At 42.3% G+C, this 18629-nt stretch overlaps 1 protein-coding gene across 7 annotated transcripts in view; it reads right to left on the bottom strand.

The window, feature by feature from the left end:
• The window catches only part of LOC117409086 (TBC1 domain family member 1-like), a 102088-nt gene that overhangs the window by 71757 nt on the left and 11702 nt on the right, over positions 1–18629 (bottom strand). The window contains exon 1 of one of the 7 annotated variants that reach the window (XM_059006477.1): positions 6401–6774. The exons of the other annotated variants lie outside the window; for them this stretch is intronic. Within the exon in view, the coding sequence (XP_058862460.1) occupies positions 6401–6430 (30 nt within the window). The 5' untranslated portion in view covers positions 6431–6774. Of the gene's footprint in view, positions 1–6400; positions 6775–18629 lie in introns of those variants that run through there. 7 annotated transcript variants of the gene reach the window in all.

The following is an 18629-nucleotide window of genomic DNA, read 5'->3' on the forward strand; positions in this document are numbered from 1 at the left end:
ACTGTCCTATTGCTAAACTGACAATAGTTAATTGGGTGGTACAACACGATGCATCAGATATAAAACAAATATTACAGTACACTATGCATAGGGTTGCAACATTCCCAGGAATTTTGTGGGAATACTGGGCATTTTCAGAAATATTAGGGAACTTTGGGAATTTTCATTTTGTAATATTGAACAGATAAGTGATCTTGGATCAGGGTGCTCAGGGTAACTCAATTGTTTCAGAAGAAATTAAAAACATGCTCTAAACACTTTTAAACATTGGTTTCAAACGATTTGAACACCTATTTTATAACCAGGAATATTACTATTACGATGCCTGAGATATTGACGTGAGAATGTCGGGCCCATCGGCTGGCCCAATACAATATAGCATGAGTGTATAGGGTTATCCACCTGACAAGCTAAAACTGTAGCACAGGTACCGTGCAGTCAGTTTCTGATGCAATGTTTTTATGATTATACAATAGACCGCATTTCAGGATGCATACCAGATTTCACAGGACCTACCGTTTTTCATGGCCGTTATATTACCTAGAAGCCCTGCAGCCACATAGAAAACACATGTATTTTTATTATACAAAGCACTGTATTCTACTTAATTATTTTTATTTACCAGTCCGCAGTGTGTTTAGCTATGATTAGACCTGTCTATCATCATTCAATCAGCCTTTTGAAATGCTGGCATCTGCTGCCTGGAAGGTGTGCTGTTCTCTGTGACCTTAAATTGGTAAAATGATGTTGTTAACTGATGAAAATATATATTTAAGTTTATAATAAGGAATCAAAGTTGTTTATACGCACATCAATGAATCGAAAAAGGTGCAGGGTACGAAGTAGTCCAAACATGAATAAAGATATAGCATACCTGCACACTACATAAGCTCCAAAATAAATCGTTTTATTTTTCAAAACACCATGCCAACAGGCCAGATCAATGTTTCTGACCTGTTGGCGTGATGTTTTGAAAAATAAAATGATTTATTTTGGAGTTTATGTAGTGTGTGGGTATGCTATATCTTTATTAAAGTTTATAACAACCTAAAATTGAAAATTACCCAAATTCCCAAAATTTCTGACCCATTTAAAATTCTCGAAACTTTCCCTGGAAAGTTTCCAAAATTCCTGGAAAGTTTCCACCCCTTTGCAGCCCTAACTATGCACCAACAAGCACTGTATTACCTGTCCTATTTCTTGCTGGAAGGCGATTAGAATGAGAGACTTGTTATAGCCTGTTTTAATACAGCAACACCTACACTCTCAAAATAGCATTACCTTCAAGTAGGAGGATTTGTGTGCGGTGTCAGGTTGTTGTTAAATTGCTTCACTCTCAGATTTGTTCAGAAGCTTACTCTATCCAAAAACCCAGTTCCTCAGATTGTTTTCAGGTCTATGATAATCCCACATTCGATCTCACAATAGCACAATTCAACCGACAGTTATTCAATACATTGGCACTGTGTCTTTACAGGATGCATCTATTGGGTTCCCCCTCCCCCCCAAACGCATTAGAACTAGTTCAGTACTGTACAGCTATGGCCAAAGGTTTTGCATCAACTTAAATTAAAAAATAAATTAATCAATTAAAAACGCTATATGAACATCATTTAGATCTTTTATTTAACATTGTGTAATCAAAGAAACCACAAAATGATATTGCAAAAGTCTACCGGAAGCCATAATAGTAGTACAGTATTTCATGTTAGATTCTGAAATGTCACATTTTTCAGTTTTTGTCATTTTCTCATGAAGTACATAGAAAACTACAAAGTGGTATGTAATTCAGTACAATAGGACAAATAAAACAGTGGCAAGCTGTATCAATAATAACTTACAACATCATGTAACATGCATGGCTCGTCAGGCAAGTTCAGATATTCTATTTAATATGAACATTTCTATAACATTACATGTCTTCTGTGTTTCCTGTGCCATTATTGTATGCACTATATGTATGTGACTACAACTCTGGAAAGAAAATGGTATAGGGCCATTCCATTGAGAGCAACATTGATATGTCTAACCAATGATGGTGATGGGTCTATCCTGTCCAGTGTAACAAAGTAAAAACGTCACCCTATACATGGCTTTACATCTGTGTACCTATAAATGTGTTCCCTGCATTGATAGTTAGGCCTGAAGCAACCAGAACACACGAAGCTCTTCAGCTGATAATACTGGTGTCCTAAAAGCTTGTTGTTATAACAAGACGTCCATTATGTAATCGCTTTTCTTGAGCACACATTTTAGCCTCACCAAAAAACATTACTAGTCTGCAGAAGACTTTCTATATACTGAACTGCTGTACCATCACAGTTTCCAGCTACCCAGAAGACTTAATCTTTCAGCTACAGTATGACATTTTTTTAAAAATATCTGACACCAAGTTAGTTGATTCCAACTGTTCTTTTTTCTTTTCTCGTAGACAGTGCGGGGTGCAGCTGTTTAGTTTGTGATAAAATACATAGCGAAAGGACTGAATGATCAACAGTGAAGCTAAGTGTTCTTCCAGAGCAAGGAGAGAGACAAAGCGCAGTACATTGAACCTGATCCACAGCATTTTAAAATCGACTTTCTTTAATTAAAACAGTGCTCTGCGATCTAGAGCCCGCAATCCAAATCCATTATGTGCAGCCTCTGACAGAAGTCATCCGCACTATTGGTACAAAATTAAATGACCTCCAATGCTGGGAAACTGCAACATCAACACTTTTTCAACTAATCCCAGCTTGAATATCAGGGGTGTCCAATCACAGTCCGGCAGGGCTATTCCACTCCAGGTTTACATTATATGATGAACTACTTCAGGGTCTGGATGGAGGTTTCATTGGTTCAATTAAACAATTGAGAACTGGGTTGGAACAAAGACCAGGAGTGGAAGGACCCATGCTGTATAAAGAACTGTTGTGTTTAAACCACGTGTTCCTATCTAGAAGGTCAGCAGAAAAACACATCTTCCAGCTATGCTAATGGAGACACCCTTTTCACCTTCCCGAAATGAAGAGTGGGCAGGTTGTTGTTGAGGCCTTGATTCAGGAGGTTTTAAAGCTGATCCAAACATTTGTATGGTTAATAAGCTTAAAACACACAGCAAATAAAGGATTCTTACTACATACTCTGGGTCTGGGTGTTAGCTCAGTTCATTTGGAAATCCTGTTTGATAGACTAAACCCTTTATGAATATTTACACATTTATTCACATCAAATTTTAACTTCAACAAAAAAACACTCTCCCATACCACTTCAAATTATATAAAATTAATAATTCACTATATAATAATAATAATAATAATAATAATAATAATAATAATAATAATAATAATAACTCACTATAGAATAATAGCTTTCATTTTTAAACTTTGGTTAGATAGTTAATTTGTATACTAAAGTATTATTTTATTGAAATTAAAACTTGTGATGCAGTTTAGTTGTGTTGTCTAACCTTGGGTTAACTACATACAGGGCTCTTTCAAAGCCAAGGGTGCTGAAAGATCTCCTTAGAAGGCCAGTGAAGCATGCATGCAAGGGTCACTGCTTGCTCACCCTAAGATGTGTGGGCTGCATTTGGCTGTGTGTTTAATGTTATATTAAGAATGCATGACGTGCCAACAGGAAAAGATCAAAATAACCAAATAACCTCAAAACAAAGTGTTGGTACATTTTCTCATGGCTCCCCGAATGATACAACAAAACAGCAAATAGGCTGCTGGTCTGTCACCAAGAGAATGTTTTACAATACGCTATGCCCTTGAATAATGTTCCAGTAAAATCATAAAATGAAATAGTCAGCAGTCTTGCTTCAGCCATCGGTGTAGCTGTACGGTCAATCCTTTTCACAGGCAGTCAAATTGTCAAAGGTCTCGCGCTCTGGCTGGCAGACATTATGCATGGGTAACATTTCATTTCTATAGGGACGCGAGGTGATGGACTTAACCCTAACATGCCAATTCACCATCTAATCACAACTTCTACTGAGAGCCAATACAAAAATGACCAAACTGTCCTTCTGAGTCATGGTAATGTATGCAACTCAAATGGAATGATAGGTTACTGTACATCAAATTGAAGGCATTGTTAGTTTAACGTGTTTAAAAATGAACTTATGAAGAAACCATGCTACTCAACATCCTGTTTAATCAGCAAAATCTTCAGTTGTTATTCCAAAACACTATGTCAAGTCAGTTTGTGGCTGCTAGTACAGCACATACTCTTTCTTATCAGGGACGCCATTCGCAGGGTGAGAAATGCCAGAGCCTTCTATTCTTAATATACTTCCCCCTATTAAATGCTGGGCCCTAGATTCCAATCCCCTACACATTGGACCCTGAAACTACTTTGTATACCGAGCATCAAAAGAAATGTATCACTATGACATTGACTAAATCTTTTTGGTTTCTTTTTAATCACTCGATCATTCATCCTTGAACATGACACGCTTGAGTGACTATGACTGAAGCATATGCACTTAATCGCCTAATTAGTGAGACAGTTGATTGGACACTGGATATGGAGTGATTTCAGCTGTTGAATTGCAAGCTTGAATAAAAGCAATAAGCAACGTCTGTCAAGAGCAGCGCCTTCGTACAATCGGCATGTTGGAGCTGGACTAGGGCAGCGTACTGTGGCTCGCCATCTTGGGTGCTCACAGCCAGCAGTTTCAAACCTGGCGAGACTCTGTCAATGACAGGCCACGAACTGGGAGACCAAGTCACAACACCTGCCCAAGATCGACAGATCATTTTGCAGCACCTTCGTGATGTCAATTGTTAATCAGCACAATAAAAAGTCACTGCACCTGCTCTAAAACAGTTTGTCATTTTTCGATCACATCTAGTGAATTTTATTCAAATAAGTGATACGTTTCTTTTGGTGCTCAAATATAAGTGATAAGTTTCTTTTGATGCTCAGTATATTTATTGCTCTAAGAGTTTACAGCAATGTCAGCAGTGCTTTATACTTTTTCTATGTCCAGAACACATTACATAATCGTTACTTGCTTTTGTCTTTCAACCTTTTCAGTCTTGTAAGAATGTTGCCGAAGTGTTCCTTGGCCAATGGGCTAATGATGTCATCCACTTTCCACCAAGTTATACAGTTCTGTAATGTGAGTATTTAACTGTGTAAAGTCTCCATTAGTACCTCTATCCAAAGAAAATGTGGCACTGTGATTGGTTAGTGATGACAAACTGAGACCTCTGTGAGAGGGAATGAAAGGCCTCAAAATGAATGAGTCAATTTCCCTCCCATATCAGCAGTATAGGAAATGAGATAATGCTATGCTAGATCCTTTTCGTAACAGAAGTTACTATTGAGTATGTGGCTAACTGACTTTATTTAATTACAGATCATGCACTATTGTTACAGGGAGGTTTACTAGATGTATATAAATTTGCTCTCCGTTATTCTTTACAGGTACCTTGACCTGAATGTGTCTAGTCAAATACAAATCCACGAAACCCGGGTATAAAATAAAAAAAAAAACACAATTGAAGACACTGAGAAAGACTTCTAGTCGAAAACGTTTGTCATTGAATTTATTACAGGTTGTTTTTGTATTTCTCAATGAACAAACAGATTGCACAAATTGCCTTTACTGTACCACCTTGGAATCACAAATCTAGCAGTCAGATAAAAAGGTCCCCCTTGCAAACTGTATCCTAATTCCTGAGACAACCACCTACTGTACCAGAAACACAGAGGTTTAGACTAGACAAACTGTGCCAGTCAGGTTGCAATCCAAATCATCAACCATTACAACAATAAACGAAAGGCAACATATTCGGTGCACACTTTTTAAAATGGGCCAGCGGGAGATGTGAAAGGTGTTACTAATTAGATCTCTTCACCCAGACTACACTTTTATGAAACTTTTAGTTACAGTAACCAGCAGACCAATAGGTGTTTACCTAAACTACAAAGAAGCCGGTGGTCCTTAAATCTTGATGTGATGCATCACCATGTTTTGTTTTGTTTTCTTGCATTAGGACACGCAGTCTGTGACTTGCAGGGATTTATTTGAACCACAATGGATGTTGCTTGCATTCCACTTGTGTTCATTCTCAAAAATGTTCACTTACAAGTATTTGAAGTGGTCTAATAACTCTCTAGGTCTGCCTATATACTCTTGGTTCAGAATAATATACAAACATATCCATCAACTGTTTGGACAAAATACTGACAAAAAACACTTTCCATCGAAGTTCCAGTGTTTACTCCCTTGCTGACGTTTTTGTGAAAGGAAACTTTTACAAAGTTAGTGAGATAGTAATTTAAATTGTACGTTGCTTGTTACTAGTTTTGGAATAGCAGTTGGATTTCATTTCGCCATTTAATTGGCGCACATTGCCACAGTTTCTAGCAACATTAAGGAAGGATGTGAGCAAGAAATTCTTACCTTGGCCACCCAGCTGAACAACGGTGACATTTCCCAGCTTGGGTAAAACTTTTGTTCCCTCTTTGTAGTATTCTCTTCCAGATTGCACTCCCAGAGTCTCACACCTAACTTCTTTTCAAAATACCCCCTTCAGCTTAAACAGCAGCCATGAAGGAATGCAGACAAAGTTTACTTTTCTCCAAAACCAACTTAAAAGCAGTCCGCCCCATCCTTCCAAGCAGTATGTTCACTTTCCAGCTTCCAGAGAGGCTATGATGTCATCAGCTTCTCTTCCTAGCTCCCTCCCTCGTCCTCGCTATTTCACAGACAGCCTTTAGTTTCAGTCTGAGCCCTATCCATAGTTCAGAGGGGAGAGAATGCTGAGGCAGCTTTTAGTATAGCCCCTCCCATTCAGAAAAGACATACCAACACAAGTGGCAGCGTGGATTAGCCAGGAAGCTTGCGAAACTAGCTTGTGTAAATATCTCTCGCTCAATAGCCTTGTGTAAACACGATTGGGCTGGCATAATTAAAAAAAAAAAAAAAAAAGAAAGCTAGCCTGCTAGCAAATGGCATAACAAGTGCAATATAAAGGCTGCACCGACAAAGCAGCAGGTAACCGTACTCATATTTTTTTGTATTTGCTCTTATTTGAAATCATTCTCATGCATTTATCATACTTACTGTACATGTTCACTGCGGTCAAGCTATCAGACCGTTTTGAAAGCCATCAGCCAGTTTTGAAATGCCGGTCAAGTTATCAGACACTTATCTCGCAATCAGACGATTAACTTGTATAGTTTCCCTGTTTCAAGCAGTGAAATTCGCGAGAAGCGTCCAATTAAAAAAAAAAAAAGTAAGACTTTTTTTTTTTTTTTTTAATAATATCACATTATACACATCACATTTTTTTTCATACAATTACCCATTTATACAGTATATATATATATATATATATATATATATATATATATATATATATATATATATATATATATATATACATACAATTGTATTCATATCCTGAAAAGGAAAATGAAATTAATAGTTAGTTGAGGCACCTTTAGCAATAATAACCTCTTTCAAACGATTAGGATATTTGTCAATGAGCTTTTGGCATGATTCTTTAATGATTTTTGACCATTCTTCAATGCAAAATTGTTCCAGTTCATTCCTCATACCAAAGATTCTCAGTCGGTTTTAGATCAGGACTTTGACTAGGCCATTCCAGAACCTTGATTTTACTCTTTTTGGTATCTATCTATCTATCTATATATATATTTGGATGCTTCTAGGACTGATGTTGGGCTTACTGTAAATAATAAAAGCTACAGTAAAGTTACATCATACTTGATATATGAGAGAGGGACATGTGTACAACACATCTGCAGTGAAATTAGTGAGGTCCAATGGAAGGTTTGTTATATATATATATATATATATATATATATATATATATATATATATATATATATATATATATATATTAATTTATTAGCAGGGCGACTTACAATTGTTACAAGATATCACATTATACTCACATTATTGCTCTTACTTGAATTTGATGTTATTGTACTTTCATAACTGCTCTTATCTGTATTATGATATTCTGTAATGTGATATTTTATAATGCAATACTCTGTACAGTGATACTTTGTAACAATGGTAAGTCGCCCTGGATAACTGTCTGCTAATAAATAAATAAATAAATAAATGCTAAACAACTGTAAGAGGTTCTAAAGACTCAGATATCATTTTTTTCTTCAATCAGCATTTTATCATTGCAGTCTATTCTAACATACTTTGACATTCATATATCCATGCATTTTAAATATTTATTTTCAACTAAATATTTAATATCAGAATCTCCCGTTATATTTGGTATAATAATTGAATTATGCTCTATAAAATAAGACGTGTTCTACCATTTCATAAAATGCTGTCCACAGAATTATAGTTTTAGTTCAAACAGTAAGCCATCCCCTCCCCCCCCCGCTTTTCAAACCCTTAGGGAATTTCAAGGATGGTGTCAAACATCAGACGACGTTCAACACATTGTCTGCAGTTGTCTTCCTATTTTTGTGACAGTGAGTCTCGAGCATGTGCACGCGATGAACTATGATGCTCTTTTGACCACTGCTGTGCTGAGTCATCATGTTTGCCAAGCTGTTATCACTTCTATGGTAAAGCACCAGTGCTCTGAATATGGAAGCACCTGCCAAGCAAGCAGCTATTATTAGCCCTCTGAAGTCTGGTCTTGCCCATTGAGATGGGAACTGTATTGCAAAGGGGAGATGCAGGCTTCTCTGCTTGCATTTCAAAAGGTTTCAATGCATGTTTTGGATAATTGCATTTTTAGTTGTAATATGAATAATCAAAATAAACTGCTTTAAAGACAAGGTTTCACGAACCCACAATCCAGTTAAGTATGGAGAGGAGGTGCATTTAGCTCAGCTTGCTGTCTGGATCATAGGGTTTAAACCAGGTACAGAAGCAGTTAGACTGCAATAACTAGTTCCTGGATGTTTTAAGGCCCAATTTTCTGTTATGTTCATCTACTGTATGTAATGCAATTGTTCTTTGGGTTTAAAAGCTGCAAAGAGAAGGCACCAGAGTCATTGGTTTACAATGTGTAGACTTGGACACAATTAAAATGCATGAATTTATAATTGTAAAGGATGGCTCAATATGACAGCATTAATGTTGACAACAGCCTAGCAAAAACATGATGAGAATGAGAGAGCATTAGTAATGATTACAGTTGCGATCCTTAATAATTGAAATGCACTTTGGACAACTATGACAGCTAATTTATATAGCAGTATTACTGTGCTTTAGAAATATTTAATATAGCCCTACCTTGTGCACACTGTACAACTCAGTAGAACAGATTCCTGACATGACAAACTCTTAGCCCATTAAGTGCCATTGTCCTCATTTGAGGAGAGGCTACTTTATAATTTTTTGGAACATTTTTAACTGGCATCCTCTACCTGTTATTTTAATTTTCTCCTGAACTATATTGTTATGATAACTTACTCTAATTTTGTTTACCGCAAAAGTTAAGTCTAAATGTAACTGTTATTTCTACAAAAATAGCCCTTCAGATGCTTTTAAGATCCCTCAATAGAAAATAAGAAACTGAAGCCTAAAAATGATACATTTCTTGGGGTCTTCCTACCCACAGTGAGGATATGTTGAGCTTCATAGCCGGTGTGAAATTTCACTGCTTTGATTACAGGCATGTCTAACTTGACTGTCCTCAAAATAGGACGCAGCAGTTTGTAGCTAAAACAAAGGATTTCAGTATTTTGCTTGTGAAAAAATATCGATTTAGAAAGTATCAGATTACATAAATAAAGTTTGTGTTCTGCTTTTTTCAATGAAAAATGTATTTGGTACTTAATGGGTTGATAATAAGAGGGCATTTATTTGCAATAAAAGGACAATACTGGCCAACAAAACTGTAAAAAGAATATATATATATATATATATATATATATATATATATATATATATATATATATATAGATAGATAGATAGATAGATAGATAGATAGATAGATAGATAGATAGATAGATAGATAAAACGGCAGTTTACAAAATTGAAGGCATATGAAAGAAAAGTTTTTTAAAAAATGTACACAAATGGACGTATTCAGGACGTTTCGGGCAAAAGCCCTTCTTCAACTGTTTAAAAAGAAAAGTAAACACAGTGCAGTAAACTTGTTATTATTCAAGATTTGTAATTATACAAAAATTCTGTGGATGATGTCATGATTATTAGAATAGAATGTTCATTCCCAGAGGTTCCAAAGTTCCCAGTTTGAAGATAAACTCTCATTCCTTTTGTTTCCGAGCAACATTTGTTCCATACCACTGATTGATCACACAGACTGTTAAGACTATTCACAACTGTTAAGACTCTGACATATTTGCAGCAACGATCAAAATTTCTTTGCCAAAAGTAAGGCTTTCCGGCTTTCCACTAAAGCTAAATTCTGCATTTCAAACAGAAATAGAAAAAAATACTTTATATAATAACAATATACAACACACAGATGATAGAATCCCTCTGGTTCTCACTTACCACACTACCAACAGAAAGATGCAGACAATTGTGCAAAGAAACCACAGCGTGGTTCAAGCCACAGCGTGGCACACCTGTGGAGACTTGTGGTGACATTCCAACCAATCACAAGACGGTTTTTAAAAGGCAAGACATGTAATTTGATTCGATAATAAAAAAAGTCAGTTAAAAGAAACCAAGTGCAGTAGTAATTTCTTTCGTTTTCCTTATTGCTGCAGCACTGCTCCAACATAAAAAAATAAAAGGAGAAAATGGCCAAGACAGTGGCTATTGCACAGAAAAGCGAAGCCGTCTCACCGGGTGAACGATGCGTGAAGCCGTCTCACCAGGTGAACGATGCGTGAAGCCGTCTCACCAGGTGAACGATGCGTGAAGCCGTCTCACCAGGTGAACGATGCGCGAAGCCATCTCACCAGGTGAACGATGCTTGAAGCCGTCTCACCAGGTGAACGATGCTTGAAGCCGTCTCACCAGGTGAACGATGCTTGAAGCCGTCTCACCAGGTGAACGATGCTTGAAGCCGTCTCACCAGGTGAACGATGCTTGAAGCCGTCTCACCAGGTGAACGATGCGTGAAGCCGTCTCACCAGGTGAACGATGCGTGAAGCCGTCTCACCAGGTGAACGATGCGTGAAGCCGTCTCACCAGGTGAACGATGCGTGAAGCCGTCTCACCAGGTGAACGATGCGCGAAGCCATCTCACCAGGTGAACGATGCTTGAAGCCGTCTCACCAGGTGAACGATGCTTGAAGCCGTCTCACCAGGTGAACGATGCTTGAAGCCGTCTCACCAGGTGAACGATGCTTGAAGCCGTCTCACCAGGTGAACGATGCTTGAAGCCGTCTCACCAGGTGAACGATGCGCGAAGCCATCTCACCAGGTGAACGATGCTTGAAGCCGTCTCACCAGGTGAACGATGCTTGAAGCCGTCTCACCAGGTGAACGATGCTTGAAGCCGTCTCACCAGGTGAACGATGCTTGAAGCCGTCTCACCAGGTGAACGATGCGTGAAGCCGTCTCACCAGGTGAACGATGCTTGAAGCCGTCTCACCAGGTGAACGATGCTTGAAGCCGTCTCACCGGGGGAACGATGCTTGAAGCCGTCTCACCAGGTGAACGATGCTTGAAGCCATCTCACCGGGGGAATGATACGCGAAGCCGTCTCACCGGGGGAACGATGCGTGAAGCCGTCTCACCAGGTGAACGATGCTTGAAGCCGTCTCACCGGGTGAACGATGCGTGAAGCCGTCTCACCAGGTGAACGATGCTTGAAGCCATCTCACCGGGGGAATGATACGCGAAGCCGTCTCACCGGGTGAACGATGCGCGAAGCCGTCTCACCAGGTGAACGATGCGTGAAGCCGTCTCACCGGGTGAACGATGCGTGAAGCCGTCTCACCAGGTGAACGATGCTTGAAGCCGTCTCACCAGGTGAACGATGCTTGAAGCCGTCTCACCAGGTGAACGATGCTTGAAGCCGTCTCACCAGGTGAACGATGCTTGAAGCCGTCTCACCGGGTGAACGATGCGCGAAGCCGTCTCACCGGGTGAACGATGCGTGAAGCCGTCTCACCAGGTGAACGATGCTTGAAGCCGTCTCACCAGGTGAACGATGCGTGAAGCCGTCTCACCGGGTGAACGATGCGTGAAGCCGTCTCACCAGGTGAACGATGCGTGAAGCCATCTCACCAGGTGAACGATGCTTGAAGCCATCTCACCGGGGGAATGATACGCGAAGCCGTCTCACCGGGGGAACGATGCTTGAAGCCGTCTCACCAGGTGAACGATGCTTGAAGCCATCTCACCAGGTGAACGATGCTTGAAGCCATCTCACCGGGGGAATGATACGCGAAGCCGTCTCACCGGGGGAACGATGCTTGAAGCCGTCTCACCGGGGGAACGATGCTTGAAGCCGTCTCACCAGGTGAACGATGCTTGAAGCCATCTCACCGGGGGAATGATACGCGAAGCCGTCTCACCAGGTGAACGATGCTTGAAGCCATCTCACCGGGGGAATGATACGCGAAGCCGTCTCACCGGGTGAACGATGCGCGAAGCCGTCTCACCAGGTGAACGATGCTTGAAGCCGTCTCACCAGGTGAACGATGCTTGAAGCCATCTCACCAGGTGAACGATGCTTGAAGCCATCTCACCGGGGGAATGATACGCGAAGCCGTCTCACCGGGGGAACGATGCGTGAAGCCGTCTCACCAGGTGAACGATGCTTGAAGCCGTCTCACCAGGTGAACGATGCTTGAAGCCGTCTCACCGGGGGAACGATGCTTGAAGCCGTCTCACCAGGTGAACGATGCTTGAAGCCATCTCACCGGGGGAATGATACGCGAAGCCGTCTCACCGGGGGAACGATGCGTGAAGCCGTCTCACCAGGTGAGCGATGCTTGAAGCCGTCTCACCAGGTGAACGATGCTTGAAGCCGTCTCACCGGGGGAACGATGCTTGAAGCCGTCTCACCAGGTGAACGATGCTTGAAGCCGTCTCACCAGGTGAACGATGCTTGAAGCCATCTCACCGGGGGAATGATACGCGAAGCCGTCTCACCGGGGGAACGATGCGTGAAGCCGTCTCACCGGGTGAACGATGCGCGAAGCCATCTCACCGGGTGAACGATGCGCGAAGCCGTCTCACCAGGTGAACGATGCGTGAAGCCGTCTCACCAGGTGAACGATGCTTGAAGCCATCTCACCAGGTGAACGATGCTTGAAGCCGTCTCACCGGGGGAACGATGCTTGAAGCCGTCTCACCAGGTGAACGATGCTTGAAGCCATCTCACCGGGGGAATGATACGCGAAGCCGTCTCACCGGGGGAACGATGCGTGAAGCCGTCTCACCGGGTGAACGATGCGTGAAGCCGTCTCACCAGGTGAACGATGCTTGAAGCCATCTCACCAGGTGAACGATGCGTGAAGCCGTCTCACCAGGTGAACGATGCGTGAAGCCGTCTCACCAGGTGAACGATGCTTGAAGCCATCTCACCGGGGGAATGATACGCGAAGCCGTCTCACCGGGGGAACGATGCTTGAAGCCGTCTCACCGGGGGAACGATGCGCGAAGCCATCTCACCGGGTGAACGATGCGTGAAGCCGTCTCACCAGGTGAACGATGCGTGAAGCCATCTCACCGGGGGAACGATGCGCGAAGCCGTCTCACCGGGTGAACGATGCGTGAAGCCATCTCACCGGGGGAACGATGCTTGAAGCCGTCTCACCAGGTGAACGATGCGTGAAGCCGTCTCACCAGGTGAACGATGCTTGAAGCCATCTCACCGGGGGAACGATGCGCGAAGCCGTCTCACCGGGTGAACGATGCGTGAAGCCATCTCACCGGGGGAACGATGCTTGAAGCCGTCTCACCAGGTGAACGATGCGCGAAGCCGTCTCACCGGGTGAACGATGCTTGAAGCCGTCTCACCAGGTGAACGATGCGTGAAGCCGTCTCACCAGGTGAACGATGCTTGAAGCCGTCTCACCAGGTGAACGATGCTTGAAGCCGTCTCACCAGGTGAACGATGCGCGAAGCCGTCTCACCGGGTGAACGATGCGTGAAGCCATCTCACCGGGTGAACGATGCGTGAAGCCATCTCACCGGGGGAATGATACGCGAAGCCGTCTCACCGGGGGAACGATGCTTGAAGCCGTCTCACCGGGGGAACGATGCGCGAAGCCATCTCACCGGGTGAACGATGCGTGAAGCCGTCTCACCAGGTGAACGATGCTTGAAGCCGTCTCACCAGGTGAACGATGCTTGATGCCGTCTCACCGGGTGAACGATGCGTGAAGCCATCTCACCGGGGGAACGATGCGTGAAGCCGTCTCACCGGGGGAACGATGCTTGAAGCCGTCTCACCGGGGGAACGATGCGCGAAGCCATCTCACCGGGGGAACGATGCGTGAAGCCGTCTCACCGGGGGAACGATGCTTGAAGCCGTCTCACCGGGGGAACGATGCGCGAAGCCATCTCACCGGGTGAACGATGCTTGAAGCCGTCTCACCAGGTGAACGATGCTTGAAGCCGTCTCACCGGGGGAACGATGCGCGAAGCCATCTCACCAGGTGAACGATGCGTGAAGCCGTCTCACCAGGTGAACGATGCGCGAAGCCATCTCACCGGGTGAACGATGCGCGAAGCCATCTCACCGGGGGAACGATGCGTGAAGCCATCTCACCGGGGGAACGATGCGTGAAGCCATCTCACCAGGTGAACGATGCGCGAAGCCATCTCACCGGGGGAACGATGCGTGAAGCCGTCTCACCGGATGAACGATGCGCAAAGCCGTCTCACCAGGTGAACGATGCGCGAAGCCATCTCACCGGGGGAACGATGCACGAAGCCGTCTCACCAGGTGAACGATGCTTGAAGCCGTCTCACCGGGGGAACGATGCGTGAAGCCGTCTCACCAGGTGAACGATGCGTGAAGCCGTCTCACCAGGTGAACGATGCGCGAAGCCATCTCACCGGGTGAACGATGCGCAAAGTCGTCTCACTGGGTGAACGATGCGCAAAGCCGTCTCACCGGGGGAACGATGCGTGAAGCCGTCTCACCGGATGAACGATGCGCAAAGCCGTCTCACCAGGTGAACGATGCGCGAAGCCATCTCACCGGGGGAACGATGCGTGAAGCCGTCTCACCGGGTGAACGATGCGTGAAGCCGTCTCACCGGATGAACGATGCGCAAAGCCGTCTCACCAGGTGAACGATGCGCGAAGCCATCTCACCGGGGGAACGATGCACGAAGCCGTCTCACCAGGTGAACGATGCTTGAAGCCATCTCACCGGGTGAACGATGCGCAAAGTCGTCTCACTGGGTGAACGATGCGCAAAGCCGTCTCACCGGGTGAACAATGCGTGAAGCCGTCTCACCGGGTGAACGATGCGTGAAGCCGTCTCACCGGGTGAACGATGCGCAAAGTCGTCTCACTGGGTGAACGATGCGCAAAGCCGTCTCACCGGGTGAACGACGCGCAAAGCTGTCTCACAATCACATCGCGGTTTCTGGCGACTGGTGAGACTTTCCGGTCTTTGGAATTTTCTTTTAGGGTTAGCCGTAAGACCATTTCAAACATAGTGACTGAAACTTGCAAAGCAATTTATCATGTTCTTTGTCACAGAGGATTCCTGAAAGTTCCTGAAGCTGAAGAGGACTGGAAAACCATCAGCACAAGGTTTACTGAACTGTGGCAGTGTCCGCAATGCATTGGTGCGCTTGACGGCAAGCACATTGTGATAGAACCGCCTCCAAATTCAGGGTCATTTTTTTTATAATTATAAGAGTAGTCATTCAGTGGTGTTAATGGCTCTTGTGGATGCTGACCTTAACTTTATATATGTGGATGGGGGCACAAATGCATGAGCGATGGAGGTGTGTGGGGGAAATGTGGACTGTGTTCTGCTTTAGAGAACTGTGTGCTGCACATCCCATCCGCACAACTTCTACCTGGGAGAGGCCAAGGCACCGTACGTTATAGTGGCAGATGAAGCTTTTGGGTTGAAACCATACCTAATGAAGCCATTTCCCAGTGGGCAACTAGGCCAAGAGTCACGGATATTAAATGACAGACTTTCAAGAGCTCGTCGATGTGTCGAGAATGCATTTGGATATTAGTAGCACGATGGTGTGTGTTCAGGAAAGCCATTGCCCTCGCTCCTGAAAAAGTTGAACACATTACCTTAGCAGCATGTGCTTTACATAATTTCCTAAGAAGTACCCCAGCTGCAAGAAGCCTATACACTCCACGATTTAGCATTGACTGTGATGACCTTAAGACTGGCCAAATCATCCCTGGTTGCTGGAGGAATGACCCAGTCCTTGAATCAATGCACTCTCTTAGCAGAACTCACTGCAACCATGCTGCTGATCCTGCCAAGGAGGTCCAGGAAGAAGATAAGAAGTTCTTCAATTCTCCTACTGGATCTGTTAGTTGGCAGCTAAATGCCATCTGAACTGAGTAGAAACACAAATCAATATGTAGTGTATTATACATTTATAGTCATTTTTCTTTTCAAATTTTAAAACATTATATAAAATACATTTTAAGAGGGGGTGATATCTATTTAATTTAAAACTGTAAAGAACAAGTAAATATGAACAATGTACAATTTAGCATAATTTAAATTACTCTTCACAAAATAAATCTGTACAGATTTCAGTTATTTGCCTTATTTTTCTCTTTCGTACAGACTCTTGGCATTTCAGCCAGAGAGCTTGCAACAAAGTTGCCAAAGGCCTCACACTGGGACCTTGCCAGTGCCACCACTGAGGTATTCACTGTTTCTAAAGCAGCAAGAGCTGCACCAATGAGGTCTTCAGGTCTTTTTCTTTGTTTTTTTGGGAGTGGGTGCCAGAGATGATGCTGTCTGAGAAGAGGCCCCATAGACATTCCCTTGTTCATTACTAAGGGTCTTCATAGACATCCTCTTGTTCATTACTAAGACCTAGCTCTTGGCTAACTCTGGGTACATACACATTTGCTTTTATAGTAGCAACACTTAGGTGTATAGCCATCATTTCCACTTCCAGATTTCATCCTGTCCTTTGCTTTCCTGTGTTCCCTTCTGTATATAGTCTGCATGCTCTTCAATTTGGCTTGTATTTCTGTGTCTGTGTAAAAAATAAGCAATACACAATTTTGTATATTAAATAACCAAATGGGTGCATTTGGGGCCTATGAGTTGTAATGGTTGCAGTGGAGTACATTAACATTATATTTAATAGTTTGTAGTTTGTAATGAACATCTATTGACAATGTACCATGTTGGGTAATTGGATCTAAGGAACATTCACAAATTTATTTATAATTTATATATATAATTGGGGGAAGAGTTCTTAGCAAGCTTACTCTTATTAAGACAGACTTTTAAACCAATGAGCCTTGTAAAGTAAACCTCTGTTTTCACTAAGAAATAAACATACCTGTAAACATGACTCCTCTGGATTCCACACCTAATTGCCCTGCCAAACACACCACTTTTTTCTAAAAACATGATCAGAAGTTTACATATTAGGTGAATATATATGTGTGTGTGTGTGTGTGTGTGTGTGTGTGTGTTATATAACACGTGTTCATTAAATATCTCACATGGGTCATATATGAATGGAACTGATGTATAAAACTTTTTCTTTTTTGAAAACGTGAACTATCTGAATCAGGCCAGTGAACACATCCAATTGGTCATTATGTTATGAACATACACTCATTAAGGACTTTATTAAGTCATTGTATGTGAAAAACGCAATCTCCGTGATTCTCGAGTGCGCCATCTAGTGATTAAAACAGTTACATTGTTGTTGTTTTTTGCATTTAAGAAGATGCGGTATGAATTAGAGAATTATGAACTCCAAAAGCTCCATTAGTCAGGGTAGGTACACGCATTGTATTGATGGCGACGTTTATTCAAAGTCTTTTAAAAAATCAAAATCAAAATCAACGTTAGTAGCTACATGAAATGGGGTTCACTATAATTTAAGTGTATGGTTTATTTTATTTTTATAACATAATTATTTTGTATTGTCACTTGTTTGTCACACTTTACCACTAGCGCCGCATTGTTTTCAGTTGAAGTGTTTTTAATGAAGATTAATTAATAATAACGTCTGAATAAATTTCCATACATTTATTTATTAATTTGACACCCAAGACATCGTAGTACATAAGTTACACGGTTTACAAGTTTCAAAATTCATACAATATATAGCTAATTATACGTCAGTGTAATAAATTACGTAATTTAGCCCAGTTACCCTTACGAAAATAACCTATAGGTTTCTATAGCCTATAGGCCAACTGTCCCAATTCTCTATGAAAACCTATAGGTTCAATACAATAGCCTATAGGTCTTCTATAGGCAACGTATAGCCGGTTATTTTCATAAGGGTACAAATGTGGGCAGCAGTGTGGAGTAGTGGTTAGGGCTCTGGACTCTTGACCGGAGAGTCATGGGTTCAATCCCCAGTGGGGGACACTGCTGCTGTACCCTTGAGCAAGGTACTTTACCTAGATTGCTCCAGTAAAAACCCAACTGTATAAATGGGTAATTGTATGTAAAAATAATGTGATATCTTGTAACAATTGTAAGTTGCCCTGGATAAGGGCGTCTGTAAGAAATAAATAATAATACAAATTGTATGGTAATACAAAATATATG

Source organism: Acipenser ruthenus, chromosome 2 (assembly GCF_902713425.1).
Source record: "Acipenser ruthenus chromosome 2, fAciRut3.2 maternal haplotype, whole genome shotgun sequence".
NCBI lineage: Eukaryota > Metazoa > Chordata > Actinopteri > Acipenseriformes > Acipenseridae > Acipenser > Acipenser ruthenus.